General features: G+C 38.4%; 1 protein-coding gene across 1 annotated transcript in view; it reads left to right on the top strand.

Annotated features, from left to right (window-relative positions):
- Window positions 1-508: 508 nt before the first annotated feature.
- The window catches only part of si:dkey-275b16.2 (peroxisomal N(1)-acetyl-spermine/spermidine oxidase), a 54,201-nt gene continuing 29,842 nt past the window's right edge, over window positions 509-24,867 (top strand). Inside the window, exons 1-2 of the mRNA XM_039773743.1 lie at window positions 509-929; window positions 18,744-19,233. Of these exons, the coding sequence (XP_039629677.1) occupies window positions 770-929; window positions 18,744-19,233 (650 nt within the window). The 5' untranslated portion in view covers window positions 509-769. The remainder of the gene's footprint in view (window positions 930-18,743; window positions 19,234-24,867) is intronic.

Here is a 24,867-nt window from a genome sequence, read left to right as displayed (position 1 = left end):
AAAATGTAACACATCCTGTCTCATTTTGTGCCCTTTCCACCCTTTACAGTCACTACCGACCTAAAGGTCTATCACATCGGTTGACCTAAAAGATGGCCGGTTTAAGTGGCACATATGGGTGGCTCGGGGCTGTGGATTGCCGAGGATGCTGTGTTAGTTTGGTGATGATGGATTTCGGAAAACCCCCGTAATCCTGGAAAACCAAGGGCTGGTTTTAAGATCGCAGTTAAGACGTTCTTAGTGTTACGATTCTTTAGTGAAATGTACCCCAGGTTCATAAAAAATATAAAGGCTGTGAATAAATTCCGAAGTTATACATTTTATGTACAATTTGTACCGATATGGATATTTTATTTAGCGTTGATTTTCATTTGTTTTGTTTTATTTAAACGCATGATAATTACAAAAAGTTTAGAGAATAAATGTACATTTTTGCCAGATTACGCTTACAGTTTGCTTCAATGACTTCATTACCTGACGTAGCGTATGACAAACGTCAAGCTGACTATACTTCAGTGTTTACACGATCGCAGCACGCTATCAAACATCATGGCGATACTTATACACAGCTATAAACAGCTTATGAACGGAATGTAAAGTTACCATTAGCAACGTTAAAGCCGTCAGCTGGTTTGTTGTGTAAATTTCCCACGTGCTTACTCAGCACTGTCAGTAGCTGGGCATTGTACACCAGAGTGCTGCGGTGTCTGTGGAATCCGAACGCAGCGGAGAGGCCTTCCTCGTCATTGACGACAAAGTTGGGACAGAGATGGCCATGCAGGCGGGACTGGACGCGCATATAGTGATCGTCGGCTGCGGAATTTCAGGGATCGGGGCTGCGCTCAAGCTCACCCAGCACGGCTTCAAAAACGTGAAGATACTGGAAGCTAGCGGAAGAAGTGGAGGTAGAATAAAAAGCACCACGTTCGGTAAGTGAGTTAAAGTGAAAGTAAACCGATTGTTTCTTTATGTTTAAGGAAGTGAAGTGGGAGCTGCTTCTGCATCTCGGTACATCTTCGCAGCACTGTATTGAAATGGCAGGTTTTGGCGGATTGTTTAGCCGTGGGAATTTGGAGAACTAATAGCCGGGCATCAGTGGCTCGTTCAAGGAATCGTTAAGACCAGTCTCGCATTCTAGAAAAAAGGGTAAATGATGCCCTTTCATTGGCGCTTACCTATTTTTAAAATTACACAAACGCCGCATTTACGTGTTATCAGACGCTAACCTCCATGAATCCCATTGCAGATGTTTCATGAAAGTGCCCTACGAAATTCAGCGCTTGTACAAATCGGAGAAAACATAATCTGAATTCTGAGAGTTTATGACGCAGTGCCGACCTTTCACCTCAGTCAGTTGTATAAAATATGAAAAATAACCTGCAGGCAGAAATGGCATTTTTGTGGTTGATCTCTAGTTGTAGCTACATGATTCAGCTTTAAGACCTTAAGTTTGTTCATCATTTTCTAGAAAAAATACAGTTTGAACTTTATTTCAGTTTATTCATTTATTTTTCGCAGACCCATTAACAACTATAAATAAAATGCGATCTCTTGTTTCTGTAAAAAAAATCTTAACGTGAGTGCAGTAATGTGGAAAGATAAAGCATCAAAAGGACCGTAGCCTGTGTCCCTGTTCATTAAATGCGAACCCGTCATCCAGAGTACAGTGTAAATGTGTTGGCAGCAACATCTAGCAATCCACCCAATTTCTTATTTCTGCTAGTGTGTTACTGTTACTGAAGCGGTCTTCCAAAACCTTAGGCTAAACCTAATGGCAGCAATCCTCCTAAAAACTATGTGGTGGAGACGGTAGAAATCTCCAAAACACTACAAGAAAACAACTCGGATCCCCGAAGCTTTGTTAGTTACTGTTCGGTCAAATGTTAAAATATGTACAGAATTCTTTTTTAATTGCTTGGTATTTTTTAAAGTAACTGAAAAATCTAGGTAAGTTTTGGACCGGGAAACATTCTGTCTGGATTGATCCATATGGAGTCATTAAGTTCGCTGTTTTCCGTAATAGTCTTGTGATCTGAACTACCGTTATGTCAAGGGGCCCTGCCTAACGGTTCTTTAGATAACGGTGAAAAGTAGAAATAGTAATTTTATAATTTATAAATAAAATTAAAGGTCATTTATAATACTTAATTGTAATGCTGGAGATAGTAGCGTTATTTTGTTCATTTAATATTTTTGAAGTACCTATTTGTCATATTCAGCATAGTATATTAATTGTTTATTGTATTGTTTATTGGTGCAATACGTTTAGTGTACCGAATTAGATAATATTAACCATTTCTGAATATATGGATGTGTTACCAGAGTGGAAATTTCCTAATCGGATGTATCAGAAATACTATCTACTGTATGTAACTGAGTACTTTTATGCATACAATAATTATTTTTTATTTTTATTGTTTTATTTTTTTTTAGTTTACTGGAGTACCTTACTCAGGAATATGCTAGATGCAATTGCCCATGAGTGAAATATTCCTGTCGCAGATCAAGTCCTGCTTTTCGTACTGACAGACCTTGACTTTTGTTGATGGTCATTTCAAAACACAACATCACAAGAAACTTTATTCTTTTAAACTGATTACAGGTAGTTAGAAATGATAGGAATTTCAGATATAAATAAAATTTCACCATATAGCATGTCCTGCAAAAGTGGTCACCTCAGTCAGATATGAATGTCTGTAATCTTGTATAGTTAAAACGATTTGGAGGGTTTTGATCAACAGCAATATACACTGAATTACTAATTGACTAATTAAATACAGTATTGACATTTGCAGGCTGCACATTTACTTGGTATATGCAATGAACTGAATGTTTTAATAGAGGTGCACGATTATGAAAAAAATAATAATTGACAATTATTGCCTTTGATGTAATAATTGCAGCTGTTCATTTTATTTAACAGTGCAATGAAAAATGCACCTCATCTTGCCAATTGCATGTCCTGTGTTTTCTTTACATACAGTACAGCCATCATTGTGCTGGTAACCACTTAAAAATTAATATGAAATTGTTAAATGCTGAATTAGCTAAAAAATTGTAAAATTTAGTGTTTAGTAATTTTTTTTATTTGTTGCAATAAAGATACAGAACATATATAAATTTTGCATCACTGTTTTTAATATAGTAAAGTACTGATGTACAAACATTTATGTAATAAAATGTAAGCATAACACAAACATTCCTCCTTTTTTGCCAAAATTAATGTTCCTTGTGAAAAACCAGCCGTTACCACCACTCACCATTCAAAAATGTAAAATGTGAGGAAATGTTTAAACATGGAACTGTTAAATTGTGGTTCTGCTTTATTAAGTAAACTAATGTTGCATGTGTATGCAAAATCAAATCAGATAATAAAATCTTTAATGACACTAATGTAAGATCAAGAAGTTAATATAAACACAATCTCATAGTTCTATAATACAGTACATGCATGTAAACACGTTAAATGTAACAATGTGAATATATAGCAAGTTCAAGATGTATTTAGATGGTACCATATTGTTACTTGCTGCAGTAACCAGACACAGTCCTTGATCAGTTGTGTTCCCATTCGTGAGGAAAGTATTGTAGCTAAACGAGTTGCCTGAACTCAGGTTTTAAATGATGACATTCACTGTCAGTTAGAAGCATTTACTTCATTGTTTTGTTTCAAGCTGCTCAGACTAGAAATATTACTGAGTTTTCCAATTGGCAGCAGACATACCTGGCAGTCTAATTTGAGATGGAGTGACTCCAGGAATTGCTGTTGGCAGGAGATACAACAGATGCCTATTTAGAAACACAGAGAGAAGCATGGCCTGGCTTGTAAGAGGTCACAAAATGTCTTGGCTGACAGATGGCAGCACTTTACTACTTGCTGGGTAGGCTAGTGCTAGGTTGCCCATTCAAGGTCATGGTTAAGCAGGACTGACAGGAGGCCTACACTCTCTTCTTTTATCAATAGAAAGACTACAGACAGTCCCTGGCCTTGCCTTGGAAACTAAACTTCCTAGGAGCTACTGAAGGATCAGGAGTACAGGATCACAAGGGGTCAGTAAAGGGAGTAACTCTCATGTCTTTGTCTCAAAAAAAGAGCCATGCCTGACGAGAAGTGGCTTATATGTGCCTTAAGCAAGAGTCTCCTTTAATCTTCACCCTATAAATGTTGAACTTCAGATATAACACCAGATCATGTCACTTGCAGAAATTATCTCATGATTCTGCATTAATGGAGTATATTGACAAGCAGAGGTGTCAGTTGGAGAAGTTTTTTTTTTTATAGCTGCAGAAAGAATAGCCTGCAACGCAACATCAGCTAAAGCAAGGAACTGGTCATTGACTTTTGCCGCATGAAAGAGCCTCTCTACACCTAATCACTATTCAGGTTGTAGATGTGGATACGGTGCACTGCTGCAAGTATTTGGGGGTCCACATCAGTGACAGGTTAGGCTGGTCTCAACACATAGAGGAACTATATAAGTAAGGACAGATTACACTCTTGTTTCTTAAGAGACTATGTTTCTTTTATATGAGTATTGTCATCCTTGACATATTCTACCTCCCTATGATGGCCAGTGAGATTTTTTGTGTGGTGTGCTTTGCCAGTAACATGACCTCAAAAAAGGCACACCGAGTCAACAGGCTAATTAAAAGGGCAGGCACTTAGTTATGGGACACACTGTGGACCCCCTGGAGGTAGTAGCAAGGGACAGAATTAAAATACAATTGAGTGCCATTATGAACAATGCTGCACATCCTCTCTCTGACACAGTAACACTAAGGACTTTGAGCCAATGAATTGTTCAGCAGAAGTGTGTCAAGAAACACAACTGGGACTCATTTACACCAATAGAAATACACCTGCATAACGCCTTAATGTAACTGTGACTGCCAAGGCAAGACATTTTCTTTCTTTTTAGTTATTCTTGTGTGCATTTGAGAGGGGTTTGTTGTTTGTCTTAATATAATTCTAATTATTTTTATATTGTGCTTCTATTAAAACACATTTTCTATCTATCTATCTATCTATCTATCTATCTATCTATCTATCTATCTATCTATCTGTCTGTCTATCTATCTGTCTGTCTGTCTATCTATCTTTCTGTCTATCACCTTACTTACTATACAGAGATCAGGACCCATATTTCTATATCCAAAGTAGCTGCAGGGTACTTGTTCTCTGGTTGCCTGCCTCTTATTGATTTCCTTTTGTACTCCTCCCTTTGCACTTTATCATTAATAAACATACCAAGTGTAGTATACTTTTGGCCATTTTGACATTATTGTGTGGGAGTTCCCCACAAGGTCCCACTAACTACATTATGTTTTTTTAAGTCATACTTTTAAAGTTTTCTTTATGCATTCTTGATTTCCTCTAAGATTAATTAATGCATGCAAATTGGTCTGGTATGAATGAGTGGGAGAGTGTGCAGGTGGTTTGCAAAGGGTTAACATCTTATCTAAGGTTGCCTTGCACTCATTAGTGTCCTAGCAGGCTCTGGTTTGCTATCACCCTGTAATGGAAAAAGAAACATATAGATCATAATAATCTCATACTCACTTAATCTGCATCTGGGTCACAAGGGTCCAGAGACTATCCTGGCAGCGCTGAAAACCAGCCAAGAACCAACTCTATACTGGACACCAGAGTATCGCAGGACCCATTCATGCACACATTCACACTCACAGTCATTTGGAATAGTCAGTCAGTCAGTCATTTTCCAACCCGCCATATCCTAACACAGAGTCACAGGGGTCTGCTGGAGCCAATCCCAGCCAACACAGGGCGCAAGGTAGGAACAAATCCCAGGCAGGGCGCAAGTCCACCGCAGGGCACACACACCCACATACCAAGCACACACTAGGGACAATTTAGGATCGTCAATGCACCTAACCTGCATGTCTTTGGACTGTGGGAGGAAGCCGAAGCACCCAGAGGTAACCCACGCAGACACGTCAGTCGGCTTAACAACACGGGGGGGGCACGGAAGGGAAATCAAGATAGCTGAAGATAAGACTCTGCTCACACCAGCCAGGCAACAACCAAGCCTGATATTCTAACAAAGGGCTCTGAGACAGCATTGCTAATTAACAAATAAAGATCTATCTATCTATCTATCTATCTATCTATCTATCTATCTATCTATCTATCTATCTATCTATCTATCTATCTATCTATCTATCTAGCATGTATTATATAGTTTATCTATCTATCTATCTATCTATCTATCTATCTATCTATCTATCTATCTGTCTGTCTGTCTGTCTGTCTATTAGAAATGGTGATTGCACAGTCTGGTCCCATCTTGCATAGGCATACAGTGTGTACTGTGCCAAAATCTTTTAAATACATCAGCCATCTTGTGAAGCACAGCTTAGGTTGTCTGCTGACTTTCAATTCATGTTTCTTTTGTGTTCTGGTTCGTACTGAACGAATGAAGCTGCCAGCATGTGTAGGCGTGCAAAATAATTTACACCCACTACAGTGTTGCCAGAGCATAACAGTTGTTAAAGAATAATACAAATTAAAGGCTGCAGTGTCAGGCTGTGAACAAAGGAAATATTGTTTTCAGTGTGGCACACCACAACCTTCCAGACTAGATGAAATGAGTTGTTGTATTCCAATAAAATGACATGCATGTAACTAAATCCATCCATTGATTTCCAGGCATTTTGTGTTCCAGCTTTGCTTAGACCTGTCAGAACTCAACCAAACCTGTCCATCACTGCATGTTTGTGGATTACACATTGAATGCTGTTTCATTTAGGCCGAGTTTAAAATGTTTTACTGTGTAAATACAAACAAAAATAAACATACATACATGACATATGATACTGTATGTTTTTTACCATAGATACTTACATAATTGTCTATTACCCTTATAAAAGATATTAACTTTCAGATCCCCATTTTGTTTTTCTCAGCTGAGCATTAAAGTTTAATGTGCCCAATGCACCATCTGGACATTCTTTTAATATGTACAGAATTTAAACTAGTGCTTTATCTTTCAAGAAGACTACACCAGAATTTTACCTGTATTGCTTGCCTGATTTGCAATACTAAATGATTTTTATACTTGTGTGTAAAGCTTTCCTAGTAACTTTTATGAAAAAAATTAAAAAATGAAGCCCAGCAAATGAAAAACAGGTGCACTGTACCTTAAGGCCCTGAAGCCCTAAACATGGATGCTTTGTTCTTTTGATGTTTAACAATCACAATCTATGCAGAGTTTTTTGGTTAATGGTATAAAATCACATGTGAGGAAAATACAGTAAACACTATACTCATTTATTCATGTTTATATTTTACATACTGTTTGTTATAGTAAATGCACCACATTTTAAGTTACCATCAATTCTTGCTTTTTTCTTGCCTGTGTTTATACTGTTTTTGAAAACAAGTTTTCCCAGAAATTGGATTGATTTCAGATTAGTTTATAATAGTATTATTTTTCTTTTGTTTTATCTGTGTATTCTTAGCCTATGAAACAACACATTGTAACCTGTGAGTACAATGTTCTTTTGTGCAATTCATTGTGCTCCATCATTATCATTAACTTTGGAACATGGTGATCAATGACTTTGTCGCTATGAATCCCTGCCAACATTCATTTAGCAAGTGTTTAAAAATGACTCTTAAAAACATTTTAGGTTAACATTTGTTGTCTGCTCGAATTAAATGCTCATTAAAAGTTTAAATATCTGTAATATCTCAACATCAAGTCTATCATTGTTCAGAGCATGTCGCCTGTCTGACTCACATGTGACATGTTGTCACCCTCTGGTACCACGAACAGCAAGAATTACTAGTGAAGTATAGACCTTATTTTGAAACTTGTAAATTCTTCCTTTCCTAAATGGGAAACCGGTAAAAAATGTGGATATTTCAAGAAAACTATGTTTTCCTGATTTTTTTTTCCTAGCCATAAAATGTTAGGATATAGCGGGTTGGACAATGGATGGATGGATAAAATGGTAGAACTAGTTGGTACTGTCCTGTTCTAGTCTTGTTACATCTTCTTTTAAGAAGTGAATGTGTATGTTTTGTAGGTTTCTACTTAATAGTTGCTAGATTTATGAGGAAACATTGAGGTTGTGTGTTTGGATGCTTGTTTTATTCTGATGTTTTATTTGGGTTTTAAATTTTCTAGTCATTGAATGTTTTTATCTTTTTTAACCTGATTGTACAGTGACCTTGAGTTTTTTGAAAGGCGCTCTAAATAAAATATATTATTATTATTATTATTGTTTCATTATTGTTATGAGTGAGATGTGACTTTTTCCACTTTTCTCAGTGTATAGAGCTTCATCATGCAAAAAAGGTTTTACTGTTGGTATTTGTACACTTTGGTTAATACACAGAACAAAAAATTAAATAGTGCTGTATGTTGAAATAAAGGCTGTGTGCACCTGATTAGCTGAACAGTTTAGAGAAATGTCGGTGCAGGGTATGCCATACTAGTACTGCCAACTTTTCATTTGAGTAGACAGGTATGAGTGAGGGTCTGAGTGTGTATGAGTATGTCCTGTTATGGTTGATGCTTGCCTTGCATCTAATGCTGCCAAGAGAGGTTCCAACCCTTCTCGTAAAACTACACAAGTAAAGCAGAAAATCGGTGGCTGTATAGTTAAACCTTGTATGTTGTGTGTACTGCTTCAAGTGTCCAGTAATAAAATGGAGCATTGGGTCTTGTTGAACTTCAATCAATTAATCAATCAACATTTATTTGTATAGCACATTTTCATACAAAAAATGTAACTCAAAGTGCTTTACAAAATGAATAGAAAAATAGAAGACACAATAAAAAATAAACATAAGTCAACATTAATTAACATAGAATAAGAGTAAGGTCCGATGGCCAGGGTGGACAGAAAAACAAAAAAACTCCAAAGGCTGGAGAAAAAAATAAAATCTGTAGGGATTCCAGACCATGAGACCGCCCAGTCCCCTCTGGGCATTCTACCTAACATAAATCAAACAGTCCTCTTTGTATTTAGGGTTTTCATGGAAGGACCTGATGATGATGGTCACGTAGACTTCTGGCTTTCAGTCCATCAATGTTGGTGCATCCTGATGCTTTGAGTAGGTGATGGTGGCAAAGGCCACCACCACAAAGAAACCGGAAAAAGAAACAGAAGAGAGAGTAGGGGTCAGTATGGATTTTAGAGCCACTGTGAATAGTTATTATGATGAACTTGTCTGCCACAGCAGTCACACAGTAGCTGTGAAGAATTCTGTTCAACTACCTACACCTAATTAGTTTGTTTTATAAAATTTGTTTGCATAATACTAGAGACTTCTTTCTTGCCAAAACAAAAATTATAATTCAAATTGGTTAATTGATTTTAGAGATTCTAAAGTGGCAGACATGATAAAGGCAAAGTCAATTGTTCAATAAAGTGTGGAAAAGGTGTTACCTGATGCAGTCAGTGAAAGAGTGCTAGAACTTTTATCCATCCATTCATCTATTATCCAACCCGCTATAGCCTAACTACAGGGTCACGGGGGTCTGCTGGAGCCAATCCCAGCCAACACAGGGCGCAAGGCAGGAAACAAACCCTGGGCAGGGCGCCAGCCCACCGCAATACAACTTTTATGCAAAAACAAAAATAGCTAAAAGTTATTCCCAAGCTAAAAAAAAAAAATGAAGGTTGGAGGTGTAACATTTGGCCACTTTTGTCTTCATCAACCTTTATCTCTCATTAAGGCTGATTTCTATTAATACAGTGACGATAACAAAACTTGGTTCTAGAAGGAATGGAGTGTAACCTGAGAGAACTGAACACAAAATAGAAACCATCCCCAGACGGGGTTTCAGTTTGTTGCAGAACATATAAAATACAGTCATAGACTAATAAATCTGATTATAAGATATGATAGAAAATGAAATATTCAGGTAAAATCCACAATAACATACAATGTTAATATCTCTACTTTCACTCATAAAAGATAAAGTATAATCAAGCACCACAAAAAATAATCTAAAGTGTTTTATTTAAAAAAATACATTTTGTTTTCAAGCTTGTACTGCACATGTAGTAACAGATAAATCGGGCATGTACTCAAATTGAAGAGACCTGTCTCGACCGTTCTGCTAATAAAAATGCTTTTAACTTCTATCCAAATGAGTACTCAAAAAGGTCATTCACTTGTTTTACTTTTGAACCGAGATACCAATTTTTGAATAGATTTTATGTAAGTGTCCCTGTATTCAACAATGCTCACTCTAGTAATACTTAGTAATATTTAACTAAACTCTTAATGTAATAAATCAAAGTTCATTGCTTATCATAAGTAACCTTCGAACAGCATTGCAATAAACAAGACGTTTAATGTGGTTTTGCCACTTTATTTTCCCAGAATGTTTTACTTTAAGAAATACTGACCTGCCTGTAATGTTACTCCCAAAAGCAAATTTCTCAGTGTATGTAAAGTAAGAAGTTATCACTTTGCTAAACTCTGATAACACACTTTTTTTGTTTTGTGTGTTTTTTTAGTTTAAGCTGGAAATGCGTGTACACTATGCTAAAAATTGCTAAGGGGTATGCCATATGCCATTCTGCCTTTCTTGCAGCTTCACAGTCACTTGAGTAGACACTGGCATGAGTCTGCATATTCATTACTGTTCCTCAACCCAGCTCACATTGCAGTCCTCAACCTTATATGTGTCTGTATTCATCTCCCCATTATATCCCAGGATTTGATACTGAATAAAGGCACACACGTCCAGTAATTTGGAGTATGGATTACCTCAAACAGAGATTACGACGTTTTCCACAATCCTGAGTGACAATACCAATATGTTACTCCAATATCAATAAATACATAAATAAGCTCTTCTAAGTTGATAAAATGATAGAAATTGTGTGCTGCTGCAAATATTTTCTTTGCTGTGATAAACCTGAGGTGTCATCATGAATCATAAACAACAAAAACTGGAACTTCTGAATTTCTTTCTCACTTTTTTGTTTTAGAACTGGAACTTTTCAATTTTTTTTCATCATTTAAAATTCACCAGTATATTTGCAAGTTATTTCCTAGAAGCTCCATCCTTTTCCCAGTGTCTGACTTTAGTTGCTGCCCTGTAGCATGTGATCACATTTCTCCCAGGGCTGAATGTCAATTCAGAGGGTGACATTGTAACAAGTATGGTCACAGGTTCAAAGTACTTTACTACAACATGCAGCATTGACACGTTATTCATTTATATTACATATAACTATTAGGTTAGGAAAGTATTTTCTTTTAAGCCTAAATTGTTTACAGAATAACTAATTTATCTCTCTATTATAAAAAAAAATCTTGGAAGGAGACAAGACATGATTGTCGCAGAGAGACACTTTCATGCGTAAGAGATGTAACCATGCCTGGGGCTGGAAGCCCTGCGAGACAAGACCTTATGCAAAGAGATATGGAAAATCCTGCATGGTTATGTCAGACACATTTCTTGTAGAGAGAAAAGAAACAATATTCACTCACGGGCAGTTATACGTTGCATTGTCACCAAACATGGAATCAAAATCAAAAAAAGCGAAAAGAGATTGACTATATGGATATAGGTGATATGACAGAAGTGCGCTGTGCGTAAAGCCGATCACGCGGTACAGCAGCAGCAGCAAACCAGCAGCTGATCGAGCAAAGAGGAGAAAAAAAAACTGTAAGTGTTTCCTATTGTATCACTGTTTAAGAGGGTGTGTCAGAGGAGCGACCGCGTCACCTTGGGGTGCGTTCAGCCCCCCTCTGCACAACTCAAACGGCAGAGACGCAAAGTGGCTGGCTTGTAGCACAGGCTTGCGGGCAGGTGTGCGGCGGGTTGGGCGAGCAAAGCGAGCAGGGGGCAAAGCCCCCTAGTTCTTAAAAGATAAATAATGTAGTTTCATTTAATAAGGCATACTGGAGAAAATAGTAGAAGTTTGATATGTATCCTTTACTATTTTTGTGTAAATGTGCAAAATCAAGCTGCCCTAGCTTTACCAATCTCGTCTCTGTTTGTTTATTTTTTTCTTTTATTAGATGCAGCTGAGAAGGCAAATTTAATATTATCTTATATAAACATGACTAAATAAAGAAGCGTTAAACTTTGAAATATAGAACATAAGCAGTAATCACAACCTGATTTGCTACTCATAAATAAAGCAGTTCAAATCAGGTCATATTGGGATGTTAGTCTAGCACACAAATTTTGTATGCATTGATTCAAATTATTGCTTTGAGGAATTCTGGGTTAGGCGTGGCATGGTGGCGCAATGGGTAGCGCTGCTGCCTCACAGTTAGGAGACCCGGGTTCGCTTCCCAGGTCCTCCCTGTGTGGAGTTTGCATGTTCTCCAAAGACATGCAGGTTTGGTGCATTGGTGATTCTAAAATATCCCTAGTGTGTGCAATTATTTTAAGCCCCAAGATATGAAAACCTGACTTAGCTCTCCAGCAATTATTTCCAGGCATCTGTGAAGTAAGAACTCTGAAGGCTTCCATTTTTCAGTTTCAATTGTGGTCTAATTGTGAATGGTGAGACTTAAATGTATACATTACTGGCTGTCCCCTGTGGCTCCGCCCGTGTAGTAGTGAAACATCCATCCATTATCCACCTCACTATATCCTAACTACAGGGTCACAAGGGTCTGCTGGAGCCAATCCCAGCCAACGCAGGGTGCAAGGCAGGAAACAAACCCCAGGCAGGGTGCCAGCCCACCACAGGGCACACACACACACACACCAGGGACAATTTAGAATTGTCAATGCACCTAACCTGCATGTCTTTGGACTGTGGGAGGAAACCAGAGTACTTGGAGGAAACCCACGCAGACACAGGGAGAACATGCAAACTCCACACAGGGAAGAACTGGGAAGCGAACCCAGGTCTCCTAACTGCCCTTGGTCCGCAGCCTCTCTCTCTCTCGTATTAGCGCAAATAAATCCCTCCTGCAAGCAAAATATGATACTTAGTGCGATGACAGAAGTCACAAGATCAACTGGAATGTTCAAGCAAATTATAGAAAAAAACCTGATCTAAATCTGTTAAGTAGTTCTCTCATGAAAGCAGACAGACAGTCAGGCAGACAAACATTGGATTTTATATATAGAGAGATGTCTGAGTGGTCCAGCTTCATAATTCAGTCGGTCGCTGCAGAAATGAATGGAGCATTTGTTAATAACCCAGTCATGACATACCTGCATAATGTTATGGTATACACATTTGACACAAATATTTACAGCTCACTATCCCGTATGTTAAGTCTAAGGTTCAAATTAACTTTCAAAGGCCTTTTTTATGTACGGTCTGAATCTGTTCTATGCCTTTCCATGAGTCGCTGCACTTTATATCTGTCCAATGTTTGTTGTTACGGTTTGCCAGATGAAAATGATGCCTTGATCAACAGCAGTTTGTTGGTCACACTCTTTGATGTATTGAGCCGAGTGCCGCTGCTGCGTTGCCTGTCGTGCTTATTTATTGATAGCTTCTTAATATTCACGCACGTAGGTGGTCTTTGGGTGTTTTTAAAGGTTAGGGATGGTTACAACTTTAGGCACTACAGCACAACATAATTTGAAAAATATTATTTCTTGGATAAAGTTGGAATCTCTGAAACCAAGACAATTCCAAATAACCAAGAACCCTTATTATGAAGATATAACACCCTGCCTAAAATAAAACAATTCTACATTTTATCAGCCTCAGGCCTGTTTTTCTTTTCATTTAAGCTACTCTCCAAAATAAAATGTGTTTGCTGCTTTAGCCAGCAAAAGAATTTATAACTTTTTTCATTATTTATGCAGAACAGAAGCTAAGGCAAGCAAGAGTAGTAAGGAGAGCATTAAGACCGGTGTGCTCTGAGATGAAAAGTACACTCAAAACTTCAGCTTGCTGTGGTATCGTGTATGTTGAAAGCAGAAATAACGTATGCTCCAAATTACGTTTATGAAGATGTAAAAGCATATCAATCAGTTAACTTTACAATATTTTGTTTTATATAATACAATTTGTTACAGTAATAAAATGTGCAAACCTTAAATATTCCACCAATTCAAACACCCGTAACTAAATTCAGTGAAATGTGTTCAACTGCCCTAGCATTTTTAAGCATTATCCTGCCAGAGGTGTGAGGTGTTTGATTGAAAACAAGAAGATTAAAGCAGTAATTAAATGGAGGCAGTAAAAAAGTGGTAATAGGAGAAGCATTTGATCCAGATTCATTACCGGAAAAACACCGGCTGGTAGATTCTGGGTTAGAGTCATTCATGACTGAAGAATAAGGAACAAGCCACTGTGGATTCTCGAGGATGCAAAACCAATGAAGAAATGCACAACTTGGTGAAGTCATGTAATGTTATTGATTTCTTACTGCACCATTTGCATTTACTATTGTTGCCAGTGCCTACCATTATTCATAACTTCCAGCAATATGAAATTAACTGCACTTCTTGTTGCTGGTGATAAAGACATTATATATTTGTAGTTAGCTCATTGAGTTGAGCTACTAGATAGATGTTTGTGAAATGATTTTCTCTTAACGAGACACAGGCACCTTCATTTATGTTTGTGTGGTGTTTTTTTTTTTTAATATATATTAATCTTTTATCAATATAACTTTTCCCTCCAGCCTTCCATCATATTATTGGCATTCATGTTGGATTTTTGTTTAAGTCATGTCATGAAATTTCAACTCAAAAAACTCAAGACTTTTCTTATGGATTTTGTGCAGATCTCCGTTTTACAGCGGATTGTCGCAACTCAAAAAAGGGTCTGGAGTGTAATGTGTGATATGATAACTTATGATGGTCTTGAAATCATATCATAGCACAATCTCACACCGGTTTTCATGGTCATATGGACCACCATGTTTCATCATTCGTGTGATGCCTTGTTTTTTTAGTAGGTTCTGCCATTTTGTATATTTATTCTCCACATTTGTGGATATGAACCTTTCTTTTTAAACCTTTGCTACTCAGATCTTTTGCTCAGATTCAAGACTTTTAACTTTTTGATCATATATTGCGACTTGTCGCATGTTACATTTGTTGAAGCAAAAAGTATGCACTTTGAAAGAAGGCTCTAGGAGTCGAGGCACCCTGTCATATTCTTTCTCCAGGTCCACAAAGACGCAATGCAACTCCTTCTGGCCTTCTCTAAACTTCTCCATTAACTTCCTCAGAGCAAGCATTGCATCTGTGGTGCTCTTTCTTGGCATGAAACCATACTGCTGCTCACTAATCATCACCTCACTTCTTAACCTAGCTTCCTCTACTCTTTCCCATAACTTCATGCTGTGGCTCATCAATTTTATTCCTCTGTAGTTACTGCAGTCTTGCACATCCCCCTTATTCTTAAATATCGGCACCAGTACACTTCTCCACTCCTCAGGCATCCTCTTACTTTCCAAGATTCAATTAAACAATCTGGTTAAAAACTCCACTGCCATCTCTCCTAAACACATCCATGCTTCCATAAGTATGTCATCTGGACCAACGGCCTTTCCATTTTTCATCCTCTTCATAGCTGTCCTTACTTCCTTCTTGCTAATCCATTGACTTCCTGATTCACTATCTCCACATCATCCAACCTCTTCTCTCTCTCGTTCTCTTCATTCATCAGCCTCTCAAAGTACTCTTTCCATCTGCACAACACACTCTCCTCACTTGTGAATACATTTCTATCTTTATCCTTTATCACCCTAACCTGCTGCACATCTTTCCCAGCTCGGTCCTTCTGTCTAGCTAATCAGTACAGGTCATTTTCTCCCTCCTTACTGTCCAACCTCTCATACAACTCATTATACGCCTTTTCTTTAGCCTTCGCCACCTCTCTCTTCACCTTGCGCCTTATCTCCTTGTACTGTTGTCTACTTTCTGCATCTCTCTGACTATCCCACTTCTTCTTTGCCACCCTCTTCCTCTGAATACTCTCCCGTATTTCCTCATTCCACCACCAGGTTTCCTTTTCCTCCTTCCTCTTTCCAGATGTCAAGCCAAGCACCCTTCTTGCTGTCACCCTTACTACATCTGCTGTAGTTTCCCAGCTGTCTGGTAACTCTTCACTGCCACCCAGTATCTGTCTCACCTCCTCCCTAAACTCAGCCTTGCAGTTCCTTTTTCAACTTCCACCATTTGATCCTTGGCTCTGCCCTCACTCTCTTCCTCTTCTTGATCTCCAACATCATCCTACAGACCACCATCCTATGCTACTTAACTACACTTTCCCCTGCCACCACTTTGCAGTCTTCAATCTCCTTCAGATCAACTCTTCTGCATAGGATCTAATCTAACTGTGTGCATCTTCCTCCACTCTTGTATGTAACCCTGTTTTCCTCCCTCTTCTTAAAACACATATTCACCACAGCCATGTCCATCCTTTTGGCAAAATCCACTATCCTCTGACATTCTTCATTTCTCTCCTTGACACCATACCTACCCATCACCTCCTCGTCTCCACTGTTCCCTTCACAAACCTCCATCCTTCCATCCATCTTCTTCCGCTTATCCGAGGTCGGGTCGTGGGGGCACCAGCTTGAGCAGAGAGGACCAGACTTCCCTCTCCCCGGCCACTTCTTCTAGCTCTTCCAGGAGAATCCCAAGGCGTTCCCAGGCCAACTGGGAGACATACTGTAGTCCCTCCAGCGTGTCCTGGGTCTTCCCTGGGGCCTCCTCCCGGTTGGACATGCCCAGAACACCTCACCAGGGAGGCGTCCAGGGGGCATCCTGATCAGATGCCCGAGCCACCTCATCTGACTCCTCATCGGACCAACATGCCCATTGAAATCTTCTCCAATCACCACTGTTCATCACTTCATCCAACTCACTCCAAAAATCTTCTTTCTCATCCATTGCACATCCAACTTGCGGGGCATATGCACTAACAACATTTATCATCACACCTCCAATTTCCAGCTTCATAATCATTACTCTGCCTGACACTCTTTTCACCTCCAAAACACTCTTGACATACTGTTCCTTCAGAATAACTCCTACCTCATTTCTCCTGTCATCCACAACATGATAGAACAATTTGAATCCACCTCCGATCCACCTGGCCTTAACTCCCCTTCCATTTAGTCTCTTGCACGCACAATATACCAACCTTCCTTCTCTCCATCATATCTGCTAGCTATCTCCCCTTAGCAGTCATATTGCCAACATTCAAAGTTCCTACCCTCAGTTCCACTCTCTTTACTTTCCTCCTCTTCTCCTGCCTCCGGACACGTCTCCCCCCTCTTCTTCTCCTTCTTCTTCGGCCAACAGTAGCCCAATTTCCGCCAGCACCCTGTTGGCTAACAGTACTGGTGGCGGTCGTTGTTAACCTGGGGCTTGACCAATCCGGGATGGAAATTTGTATTGTTGTCCACATATTGATTTGGCAAAATTTTACACCAGATGCCCTTCCTGGCTTAACCCTCCCCATTTTTCCAGGCTTGGGACTGGCACGAAGAAACACACTGGTTTGTGCAAAACGAAAACCAGAAATCAGTGTTTAGAGGGCTTATGCCGAAAAATCAAAATTATAGTCAAAAGGGTGAATTATGTAAAGCAAAGAAAGTGCAAGAGTCTTAAATTATTTTGGGATGCAGAAACAGATGGTGATGTTCACATGCTGTTATGTTTAATATTGGCAACACTGTCACATTCGGTGTCACATAACACAGCGATAAACAATGAGAAAATTAACTAAAATAACAATTATGCTGAAATAAATTAATAAAAACATTTCAGTAATTCACAACAAAAACAAAAAATATCCATGATATCTCCCTCTGGATATCATAGTGTAAAACATGATGATTTATAATTGGGTATCCACTGTCTGTTGTGCGTTTTCAACTTAAATTGTCTGACTGTCTCAAATCCAAATAAAATGCTATATTCGTGAATATAAAACCTCATTGCACCAATGTGGCCAGCCATTTATTATTTAATATATTTTGCAACAAGAATTTTAACATGTCTGCGATGGGCTGGCACCCTGCCTGGGGTTTGTTTCCTGCCTTGCTCCCTGTGTTGGCTGGGATTGGCTCCAGCAGACCCCCGTGACCCTGCAGTTAGGGTATAGCAAGTTAGATAATGGATGGATGGATTTGAACATGTAATTTTGAGAGACCATTTCTTTTTAATGTCTCTTTCTTTATCTACAGTTTTCCATATTGCTTTATCCACCATGGACCAGTCCTGGGAAAGGGGCATTATTCAGAAATTGTTTAAATGCATCTGCTTTATGAGGTCTGAGGCAGTGTTATTTAGGTGTGCTTTGCTACTTTCCAATATGTTACCAGCAATGTGAAAAGCAGGTATTGTATAGAATGCCTAAGAAATATGTAGAATGCATGACATGTTTAAGCAAAGTATGAAATGCCTGTGTTACTTTAATATATTATATATTTTCCCAAGGAATTGTATATAATACCTAGCCATTATAATAATAATAATAATACATTTTATTTATATAGCACCTTTTCCATGCTCATTCTGTAATTATACAGAATGACAAGCCGGTTTACCTTTCGGCATTGCTTAGAATGACTATGAAATGTTTAAAATTTTAATTGTTTCATACTTTGATGTCCCATTGTCGGTATCTAGGCATTCTACATGATGCCTAATTTCACACAGTGACAGTAATATATAAAATTTTTGACCCTATTACAGTAACTAAATATCAAGCAATTGTAAAGTCAAGTTGTGGCTTAGCTCAGTTCTGAAATATTTCTGATAAGAATGACAGTTTCAGTTATGAGATGAACTTTTTATTTCTTAAAGGCAATGGAATTGTGGAAATTGGAGCCAACTGGATTCATGGACCATCCAAAGAAAATCCTGTCTTTAGACTGGCATGTGAGCACAAACTTCTCGATGACAAGTCAATGTCTGAAGAAAATCAAGCAGTTGATGTTGGTGGTCATCCCCCTTTTCTTCCAGTTTTCTACAGCAGTTCAGGAAAAAGGCTAGGACCTGAAATAGTTGAGCCTGCAAGTCAACTGTTCTCATCTCTTTTGACAAAGAGTCATGACTTTTTTGGAACAGAAACAGAGCCATATCCAAGTGTTGGGGAATATGTGAAAAAGGAGATTATGCACCACGCTGCTCAGTGGAAGGATGATGCTGAAACAAAACGACTAAAGATGGCCATATTAAGCACAATGCTAAAACTGGAGTGCTCTATATGTGGGTCTCACAGTATGGATCTGGTAGGACTTGGTAGTTTTGGAAGTTACCAGACTCTGCCAGGAATCGATTGTACTTTTCCTGGGTAGGTTTTGTGATAAATACATTTTATCAGTTCATTCTTAATAATTGTCTGTTGTGTTTATTAGTTACAGTAAATTAATGATTTTTTTCTGTTCAGTATCTCAGTTTGTTTAATCTAAACAGGTAAACGTTACATTTAAAATTTTTTGAATCTATCTTTTATGCACTACTAGCAAAATACCCGCGCTTCGCAGCGGAGAAGTAGTGTGTTAAAGAAGCAATGAAAAAGAAAAGGAAACATTTTGAAAATAACGTAATATGATTGTCAATGTAATTGTTTTGTCACTGTTGTGAGTGATGTGTTGCTGTCATATATATATATATATATATACATACACACACACACACATATAAACATATGTATATATATATATATATACACACACACATATATACATACATATATATATATATACATACATATATACACATACATCCACATATACAGTGTATATACATTGTCACGCACGCGCGAGTAGGAGATCGCGGACAGATTCAAACGCACCTGGGGACACATTTGCCGGCAGGGAATGGCGGGGTACTAACTTTCTCCCTCTGCTTCCTCATAGGAGAAAAGACCTTCCTCCACCATAAGCTGGGTTTTGACCGCAGTACGGTACTTCCGCCCTTCCTCCGCCATCTTGTCCTGACGTCATCAATCCCATCCTCCCTCACGGTCCTTCCCAGCATTCCTCCACTTCCGGCTCCTCCCTAATAAAATGGCCGCGGACGCCATGATACGGCGTCGCGCATATGACCTGCTTTTCATTTAATTTATTGTGGATTGTCTACAATATACGAGGCCGGAAAACCCCAAACCTTTATGCTGTGTGCTTCTGCATCTTTTACAACATATATATATATCTACATATACACACATACATATACATACACACACATATATACAAACATATATATACATACATATCTAAATATATACATATACTAATAAAAGGCAAAGCCCTCACTCACTCACTCACTCACTCACTCACTCACTCACTGACTCATCACTAATTCTCCAACTTCCCGTGTAGGTAGAAGGCTGAAATTTGGCAGGCTCATTCCTTACAGCTTACTTACAAAAGTTGGGCAGGTTTCATTTCGAAATTCTACGCCTAATGGTCATAACTGGAAGGTATTTTTCTCCATTAACTGTAATAGAGTTGAGCTGGAAAGGCGTGGGGGAGTTTCGTGTGACATCATCACGCCTCCCACGTAATCACGTGAACTGACTGTCAACGCAGTGCGTAGAAAACCAGGAAGACCTCCAAAAAGCGCTTAAGAAAACATGCATTATATAATTGAGAAGGCAGCGAAACAATAAGAAGCGAGCGAGTGACATATACTACCATATTCATGAGTGCTGCTACCTCGGAAAGAAAGCAAGGTGTAAACCTAAACTTTAAATTAAGTTCATAGACAGGCTACGCTGGCGTTTCACATGCCCACAGGTAATGCGGGATACAAGTTTAATGAGAGGACACAGGATATAAACGAGAGTTTTGATCACTTTGTAACTAAGTTAAAATTGTAGGTGAAGGGTGTGCTTATGCAAATTCGAGACTGTGTTTGTGGGGATTGACAGTTAAAGGCGGGTGGGGAGTCACGTCATCATCTCCCTCCCATTCATCTCATTTCGCTCTGAGCTGAGCTCCGGCTAACGCCGTCTTCGAAGCAACCGTCAGACTGCCACCAAATACTCACAGAAAAATCCACAAGTTAATACAAACGCTGTCTCTAGAGTTTCTCCACACTGAATCCTCCAGGCACTACTTACAAAAGGTTACATTGACAATCGTGTTACGTTATTTTTAAAATCTTTCCTTTTCTTAGCACAAGCACAGCTGAGAAGCTTCATGCATGTGCTCCATAACGCGTTAAAAATAATGCATTTAATCACACTTTGCATTACAAGCAAAGGGAGCTTTTGTCAATGCATGATTTCCTGGTACACCATTACATTGATCAAGCGCATCCCGATTCATTTTACCCTCGCACCACCTTAGTTTGAGAAGAAGTATGAAAAATATGAGGTTAACACAGAAAAACAGATCACCAATTCAAGCTTTATGAATAATCGATTAAGCCATCAATAATTGTTTTGGTAAAGCCATCCTCCTTCCATTTTATAATTTTTCCGCCACTAGCCATGATTAAATGAGCGGTAAAAAGTAAGAGCAAAGCGAGGGTGACTTATTTAGGCAGGCATATATATGACAGCAACACTCATGACAATGTCAATCATGTTACGTTATTATTAAAATGTTTCCTTTTCTTTTCATTACTTCTTTAACACACTACTTCTCCGCTGTAGGTAGCGGGTATTTTGCTATATATATATATGAATGACCTCCAAAGAGCTGAGACTTTTGATATCATGAATGTGTCTGCAAAAACTGGGGTCTCCTGCCTAGCAAAAGTTGAGCAGCCAGCGGCGCTGACTGCGCTTCTGCCTTAAGTCAAAGTGAGCACTTTTAATTTTTTTCATCCTCCCCCTGCGCTATAGCCCAGACAAGTGCAAACACGGGACCCCTTTTCTACACCACGGCAAAATAATATTAAGGCGATTCACACTTTCTTTTGCACGTATACGATTATGAGGTCCTCAGCTCGGATTATGAAGACACGCACAGGAGTGGAGGACTGACAGTGCCATCACAGCCGATTAATGGCGGGGCGTCTCACCAGTCTACACAAGACCCACGCGACTGTCCCCAAAAGGCGATCATAAAGTCAGTGAACACATCTCTCTATACTATATAAAAGAAAAAGGCAACTTTCCTTTCTTTACACCTTTTTTCCTTTTATCACAAACCAAAGCCTTTCTCTCTTAACACTGCAGAGGACACAAAACTAATTTTCTTTAATTGCCGGTAAGGCACATTACCAGAGGCACAAATTTGAACGTTCACATAGAAAATGTAATTTCAATGTACCTGTACTTCTTAAAACGTTAATGTTTTACTGTTTAATAACTTATAGACTATAATTTATTATTTTTCCCTTGCACTCAGTGACTAAACCTATACACACACATATAGACACATACAAACATACACACAAGTATATGTATGTATATATATATACACACACACACACATACATACATACATACATACACACATATATATAATTTGTGTGTGTGTATGTATGTATGTGTGTGTATATATGATGTAGATAGGTATGTATGTATATATATATGTGTGTGTGTATATGTAGATATGTATATAGATATGTAGATATGAAGATATGTATGTGTATATATGTATATATATGTATGTATGTATTTATGTATGTGTGTGTGTGTGTGTGTGTGTGTATATATATGACAGCAGCAATCCAAGCTGTGAGAAAACAGTAAAAGGAGGCGTGTCAGGCGTGGTGGTACATTTTCTGATGCAGCTACCGAAAACAACTTTGTGACGCTGCCACCAAATACACAAAACAATTACTTTGACAATCATGTTACATTATTTTTAAAATGTTTCCTTTTCTTTTCATAACTTCTTTAACACATGACATCGCTGCGTGAGCTGGTATTTTGCTATATATATATATATCACAGCGACACTCATAACAGTGACAAAACAATTACATTGACAATCATGTCACATTATTTTCAAAATGTTTCCTTTTCTTTCTCTTTCCTTCTTTAACACACTACTTCTCCGCTGCCAAGTGCGGGTATATATATATATATATAGATAGATAGATAGAGATATATATATAGATAGATATGAGAACAACATATATATATATATATATATATATAGATAGATATGAGAACAACACTCATATCAATGACAAAACAATTACATTAACAACCATGTTACGTTATTTTTAAAATTTTTCCTTTTCTTTTTCATACCTTCTTTAACACACTACTTCTCCGCTGCGAAGCGCGGGTATTCTGCTAGTATATATATATATATCAGTCTTTGGGGTGCGAGCAACTGTTGCTGGGGGTGCCAGAATATTATGAACTATCGTATCTGTTCAAGTTTTATTTAAATTTTAAATAGAAGGAATTTTTATTTAGTCGACAGAATATTATTCCGGAATAAATCAACTCAAACCTTAAATAACTTATAATATTTTGCTCTCCATAAAAATATATCCTGTCTAAATTATACAAGTTAGAAATAAAGTAAACGTTAAAAGAACAAACATTCAAATTTCTTTACTCTTATGTAATTTTATATAAAAAATAAACTTAAATTTTAAATATCCCAAAAGATTTTGCTCTCCATAAAAATATATCCTGTCAAAATTATACAAATTCAAATATGAACATGGTGCATAACAAAACCTGGAAATATAAATAAAATTTGTTCTTTTCAGCAATAACAAATCAAATCATTCAGTTGTCTTTGCTCTTATGTCATTTTATCAGAGCTGGACGCCTGGCATCTTTTTTTGGCAACAAGTTCGTTTATGTTTGGTGTGAGGTTCTGTGTTGTGGAGATTCTCAGGATGGACTGCAGGTGCTCATCAGTGAGGCGACTCCTGTGTGCTGTTTTGTTAGTCTTCATGACTGAGAAGAGCTTCTCACACAGATATGTACTACCAAACATGCACAAGGTTCGAGCCGCATGTACACGTAGCTGGAGCATTTTTGCTGGAATGGAGTGAATAAACTGTGCGGGCCGTGCAGTATCGTACTTTGCCTTCAGTGTGCCATTACACTGCAGCTCAATCACCTCCATCTGAATCTGCACAGGTGCAGTTTCCACATCGACGGCAAATGGGTTGCGAAACAACTCAAAATTCTTTTTGTTCTTCAAAGTCACCAAAGCGCCGTGCACTCAGTGCGCAGTGCGCTCAGTTTATCAGCAAAGTGCGTATTTGGGAACACCGTTGTGCCGACTTGGTTCAACATTACTTGGCAACAGGGAAAGTGGGGCAAGTTGCACTGGTGCATTTGTGTCTCCCATAAAAGTAGCTTCACTTGAAATCACTTTGTGATTTTGCACGGTAAAAACGTCTGCTGAAGTGTCAGATTCTTCTTTAACTCTTCTGCTTTCTGTATCTTGTGCATTGCATTCAGGTCTTTCAGGTTATCTTGATGTTTTGTCTCATAGTGCCGCCTTAGATTAAATTCTGTAATTACAGCCACATTAGCTCCACAAATGAGACACACGGGTTTACCGGCAATGTCAGTAAACATATACTCAGCCTCCCATCGGTTTTTAAAGGCTCTATGTTCAGAATCACCTTTTCTCTTGGCATCGTGTGGGCTAGCTTCGCAATAACTTGCAGCATCATAAGCTAGACTTGATTAACGCGTAAGTGTTGGCAAGGCAGCTGAAGCGCTGCATTATGGGATCTGTAGTTTATTGTGTTACCAGCGCTTCATATCCCGGGCCATTAATAACAATAATATATAAAATGATCTGCGGGCGGATATAATTACACGCGGGCGGATGTGGCCTGCTGGGCCTTGAGTTTGACACATATGGACTAAATAGAACTTGAAAAGATATATTTTTTTAAATGTGATCGCGCAATTCAGATCGAGTTGACGCGCACTACAGTACATCGAGCCCGCGTGCTATTGTGGTTTTGCCTGCGTGCCTCAATAAGTTACCCTCCCTCGCTCTTACTTTTTTACCGTTCATCTAATGAATACACTGAG

This window comes from Polypterus senegalus, chromosome 1, assembly GCF_016835505.1.
Source record: "Polypterus senegalus isolate Bchr_013 chromosome 1, ASM1683550v1, whole genome shotgun sequence".
Lineage (NCBI taxonomy): Eukaryota > Metazoa > Chordata > Cladistia > Polypteriformes > Polypteridae > Polypterus > Polypterus senegalus.
The sequence above is the reverse complement of the archived record's forward strand: the minus strand, read 5'-3'. Positions and strand labels throughout refer to the sequence as shown.